The sequence below is a fragment of the Gopherus evgoodei genome, chromosome 10, assembly GCF_007399415.2.
Source record: "Gopherus evgoodei ecotype Sinaloan lineage chromosome 10, rGopEvg1_v1.p, whole genome shotgun sequence".
Lineage (NCBI taxonomy): Eukaryota > Metazoa > Chordata > Testudines > Testudinidae > Gopherus > Gopherus evgoodei.
In genome coordinates, this window is record NC_044331.1 from 9,151,877 (window position 1) to 9,157,876 (window position 6,000).

Here is a 6,000-nt window from a genome sequence, read left to right on the forward strand (position 1 = left end):
TAGAAGCTTGAGCTGGTGATGGCTGATGTCAAGGAGCCTTCGCTGTTGCAGTGTGCTCCGGTGCCGAGGAGGCACTTATTCCTGGTGCCGCTGACGGTGCCAAGGACTGGGGAGTCAATGCTGCCTCCATCAGTAGTTGTTTTAGGCAAATGTCCCGTTCTTTTGTAGTACGGGGTTTGAACGCCTTACAGATGCGGCACTTGTCCGTCAGGTGGAATTCACCCTGGCACTTAAGAAGGAACTGAGGAGCAGAGGGGCCGGCAGGGGTATATATCTGGCACCATAGCGGCGCCACTCCAGGGGGCGCCCTGCCGGCCCACCGAGTGCTGCTAGGATAAAAATCTCTGACGAACGTGCGCGCACAGCTAACTGGAATGGATATGAGCAAGCACTCAAAGAAGAACTCATTTTCCCACAAGTTGACATTTGGTTAAGACAGTGCAGAAGCTACACATTATACTCTAAAAATGTACACAGAACAAGCTCAGCTTGTAGCAGTTTCAGACTCAACAAAAGATGGGCACAAGTGCAGCAGAAAAAAAATGGAAGCCTCATAGGAATCTTGCCATTTCCTTCCAAAAAACCTTTGAACTCACAGGTTTGTAATACAAAGTAGTAAAACTCCTTTGTTCAAGTTACTCAGCAGTTTCAAACACAAATCATTATAAGTTTATATTTTGCAATGACTTGAATGGTGATACTCTTCATCAGTATTAAGATGAGGGAAAGAGGAAAATATAAGCCCTAACTCTCGCAAGCAATATAATGATGGGTAAAACAGTCTTCTCTCTCTAGTCAATTAAGGCTTGATACAGCTCTTACTGACATCAGGGAAAAGGTTCCTATTCATTTCAATGGGATCTGATCAAGTCCTTTGCTGCAATTATTTATCATGTCATTTTGTTTTCTAGGCAACTACCTGCAATTATCAAACCAACTAACTGATATTGAAGTGCCAGTAAAACCTGAAAATACTGTTTCTACAGTGGGGAAAAATCACAAGTTTTCCTCTACCCCTCTGAAACACTAGAGGACGAGATTCAGTAGTTAGATATGCAGATCTGAGGCCGGCTTGGTACAAAAGAACAGGTCTTCTCTGTTAAGGCCTGATATTGCTCACATTGAAGTTGGTGGAAATTTTGTCATTAAATTCAATGAGATCAGTATCAGACTCCTAGTGAGTCATGTTCAACACTTGCTTGATATTCGTATTTATTCCTTTTTTTCTTCATAAAGGAGATTTATTTATATTTTGATCCTCTATGGCAGAGGCGATCAGGTGTGCAGGGCCCAGTGTAAAGGATTGCAAGCATACATATCACTCAGTATGAAACTGCTCAAATGGCGCAGGCATACTGTACTGCAAAGAGGTAAGTGGGATGCTTTATTAAAAGTAATGGATCCCCCACTTGCTCAGTGATTGAACAAAAAGCTGGCTTTATTAAAAGACCAGCAGCCAGCATCTGCAGGCTTGTAAGATTAACAGTGGAACTTCATGTGAGCTAAGCTAGATGTGATCTTTGTTTATATTCTGATACTCCCCATATTAACTTCATGTATTCTAAATTTTACATCAGAAATGACCACTTTTAAAGTAATAGTATCTGAAAAAATATTCTTCCCCACTTTTTTGAAGTATTAACATATTTGACTAGTCATCCTGACAGACAAAAAGCACAAGAAAAGGGAAAACCCTACAAAATACAATGAAGCAAAAATGATTTTGTTCCTTGGATGAGGAGATGAGGTCTTATTTTTATTTTAAGACACCACTCACACATCCTTAAAAGCAGTAATAAAAGAATTATATTGCGGACAACTATTGAGAGAACCAGGTTGTGTAAAGATCAAGAGGTGGGTAACCTCTGCACAATCTGATCTAGACTGGGAACACCAAGCAATTGAAACTGAGCTAGAAAACCCATGGCATTTGAGAGAGATCACACAAAAGTGGGAATCTCTATTGTAAAATTGGCGGCCCACCATCCAACCAGCAATATAACTGTGCCCTCTCAGTTTGCATAGTTTGTTCTTCACGCTGGCCAGTTTGAAATAACACTGAAGACAGACACCAAAGTCAGAAAAAAATTGGACAAAGCAGGGGTGTTAAATTATTTTAAACTATGGACTCACCACCCAAATGTAGATGAATATAAAAAGAGGCTCTATCAGTAATGACCAGATAAACATGATTTTAAACTATTTTTCCAGTCCATAATTGTGACTTTCTTCCAGTATCACTAATAAAAGAAAAAACTTACACTGTTACCTTTTGGCTACACAAAATAAACATATTTTATTTACTGAAGACTGGAATCAAAGTAGTATTACTTTATAATATGTTAGGTGAAGTTTCAGCTTCTTACAGGGTATGCTTGTATTATGCTGGGACTCCACTCGCTGACAATAAAGAGACTGATGAACTGAATAAAACACTTTGTAATTCACACCTTTTCAGTAAGCTATGGAAACAACAATAAGCTCTCTTATCATGTGATCTACACTAAACCAGAACAATGCTATCTTTTAGCTAAACTTTGTTACAGGTTGATCTTTGCTTAAAATAAAACGGTACTTCCAAGTCTATGTGCTTTTAACACTGAGAAGAGAAAAATCAACCAGTCAACTCAATATAAAATCTGCAGTATAAAGGAAAATGTAAAAAATGAAAATTAATAATTTCTTTTCCTTATCTATTAAAGCATGGAACCAGTAATAATAATTTCCAATTCCACAGTGGTTGTACTGTCAAAACATTTTTCAGTGTTGTCTTTCAGTCCACTAGTACTTTAGGGAAAGCAAGTGCCTGGGAACCAGTTGTTCTGAATTTCAAATGAGCAGGTTGCATGCATTCTCTTACACAAAGGATTTTTTTTTTATGCCTGGGTTGATACATTCTAGATCTGTTTTAAAGGTATATAATACCTCACACACCATTGTGTGCCAAATTAAATAGTGCAAAGTGCCAGCCATTAAACAGGAATCTGTGCCACTCTTCTGAATTTTCACACTATGATTTTCTGACTTAGGGATATTCTGAACTTGGGCAACTTACAACTCAAACTTGTATTGTCCTGCAGAATGGAAGAAAAGCTCAACATCGACGTTGCTGCCTTTATACTGATCCCCAGTGACTGAGATAACATATTGGAAATCCCAGACTTGGGATTTACAAGACAAACTAATGAAAGGACAGACGAGAAGAAATCCAACAGCACAGAGGATGTTTGGACATGGGCTCATTTCCCACTTGAACGTGGATCCATCAAAAGGGCTTTATTATAGAAAGTTTCATCTGTCAGGAACCGCACGTGATATTTGCAGTCCTTAAAGCATAAATCTTCCAATATGTGGCAGCAACTTCAACTCCATAAAACCAGCTGAAGAGAACCCGTGCACCTTGCTATAAGTAACAGGTACAACCTATCTAAGAATCCTGCTCTCAAAAACTGCCCTTCTAGTGACGTTTGAAATACTCAGGATGCGCCATTTATTTGAACAGTTCACAGCAAACCTGCAGTAGAAACAGATGCTTGTTTTGGCAACTGAGAAGCATTTTAAAAAGCGACTCTTTCCAGGTATACATTTTCCTCACCACTGCATATATTAATACATTACCAAGTAAGTCTCTTTATCTTGCCATTTTTATATCACCAAATTGTTCCATTCAGATCTATTTCAGCATGTAACTACTTACAACGAAGAACATTGTGTTAAGTCCCCAAGTAAGTTGTGGTTAAAAACTAAATTAATCATGAACACAATGTATTAATAAAAATATATTGCAGAAGAGACCAAAAGGCCTATATTTTTAGTTTAAAATTAAATATATAAATCACAGACATCTTGGGCCTGCTGCTGCCCTTTGTATTGTAGCTGTAATGAAAATATTCCAACAACAAATGACCCCCAACCAAGACAGTAATAAATAGGGTTTTGAGTTACACTTGCCACAAACATGCTAAAAAGCACGTTACAGACCTTTTGTAAAGATATTTGAGAATGCGTGTATGTTTTTCTCATACTCCTCTAATGTTAAGTTACGTGACAAGCTGTTTTGGAAATCAGTCAACCCTTGAACCCAGAGGTACAGGGGCCAGCTCTCAGCAAGATTACAGGACTCACTGTTCACCTCTCAAACTACTCCAGGATTTTCATCAGTAGACAGAAAATAAATATGGATAAATATGTATGTATCTCTCTGATTTTTTCATGCAAGATGAAAGCTATTGCAAAAGTAAATCAGTGTTACAAACAAAGACACTGATCTCCCAGAACCTGAGGGAGCAGCTCCATGCAGGCCTTCACTTCAAAAGCAGGCTGAGTTCTCCCTGCTCACCCCCAACTCCTCCAGCAGAGGCTGGAAGGAAGGTACTGCTTCTAGTAGGCGGATTTGAACACATCAGTCAGATGTAAAGGCTCCATTTACTGCTGTAACAGCTCTTTGATGGGGAAACTATTGAGGGGAGTGGGGGCAGGGAAGAGAAAATGGCTCGCAAATGTAAGTGGGATCCTTAAATTGCTGCCGTCCTTGCGTGCCTGTATACCCCTAATCCTGGTGGCAGTGGGAGAAAATTACAAGTAACAAGTGAAAATTGGGTTGCCATACTGGAGATATGTTTTTTAAATTATGTGTCCATTTAACACTGTTCAAGAACTAAAACACCTTTAAATGACATGAAATATCAACCTAAGTAGCTCCACATGTGAAAACACTAACAAAAAATACTGGAGACTGAGCCCCTTGAATTAGTTCGATTTATACGTTGCCTTGGAGGAGAGTAAAGGTGTTAATACTTGTAAAAGCTTGATAGTTACATTTCCAAAAAGTTCTTGCAGCTCATCCAAAATTGACAGGGCAGGATTTAAGTGCCTCTCAGTGTTCCTGACTGAGCATTTCTGCTATTTTGGAGTACGCACACATGTACACAAACATACAGTATTCCAGTACCAACAAGATACACAGTCTAATGCAGCTTTCAACTGGCAACGCTCCTGAGTAGCTTTAAGTGTTTATCAACTCAGTAGGTCAAAACTCTGCAGACACTGGGTGGAGCAGCAATATGCCACAAAACTAACAGTTCGCCGCCTGGAAAAAAAAAAAAGGATAGGAAAAACAGTTGTCAGTTCAGGATTAAAGTAACTGGCCACCTTTCACAGCAGACAATTTTCTGGACTGTAAAAATAAAGGCTAAGCCTTGGCCAACTATCTAAACAGAAGATTTTTAATTTTGGCTTGTGAAAACAGCAAGAGGTTTTTCTTTCTGCACAGTGTTTTGCCAGTAGGTTTAATGGCTAAGAGGAAAATATCTGGAGAACTCTTTGATTCAGTTTCTCTCGCGTTTAAATTACTGCTTGCAAGCATGAAATAACTGAATTCTGACAACCAACAGTAGGTTTGAGTGAAACCAAAAAGAAAAAAGTGGAGATCAGAACTCCAGAGAGGATGATCAATGGGCTTTGCTGTTATGTTGGGCTAAGTGCCGTACAAATCCACATGAAGGGGTAATTCAACTTCCTTCAACTGAAACTCTCTCCCCCTATAACCTCACTAATGACCTGTCCTCCTGCTTAGGTAATGCTGAAGTCTGATTTTTAATCCACAAAACCAAGACTGACACTTTGTCCATGTTATTGTAAGGAAGCAGATTTACACAGCCTCTTAAGTTGGAAACCCAATCCACCTTTTCTCAGCACTCTCTTCCACAATCCCTCCTCCCAATACATTTTATCATAGTGGCAAATAAATGCTAGTCTTCCCAGCAGAGGAAAATTATATAGACAACCCAAACAAAAGTTGTGGAACTGAGGTGATGTGCTAAACTGGTCAAACACTCAGCTTCCCCACCCTATGTTTCTATGTTGTACATGGACATGGTAAACTTTTTAGGATAAGGATTTTGTCTTCCTATCTCTCTCTAAAGCACGTCACCACAGTATTGGCATTACATAAATAATAATATTACCATGCCAAGCATGTGTGCTGCAAAGATAAGAACA

The 6,000-nt window shown here is 39.1% G+C and overlaps 1 protein-coding gene across 4 annotated transcripts in view; it reads right to left on the bottom strand.

The window, feature by feature from the left end:
- Nucleotides 1-3,766: 3,766 nt before the first annotated feature.
- Nucleotides 3,767-6,000, bottom strand: part of LRRC28 (leucine rich repeat containing 28) — an 83,122-nt gene continuing 80,888 nt past the window's right edge. For all 4 annotated transcript variants that reach the window (XM_030579154.1, XM_030579157.1, XM_030579156.1 and 1 more), the window contains one exon: nt 3,767-5,089. In XM_030579154.1, the coding sequence (XP_030435014.1) occupies nt 5,017-5,089 (73 nt within the window). In that variant the 3' untranslated portion in view covers nt 3,767-5,016. The remainder of the gene's footprint in view (nt 5,090-6,000) is intronic.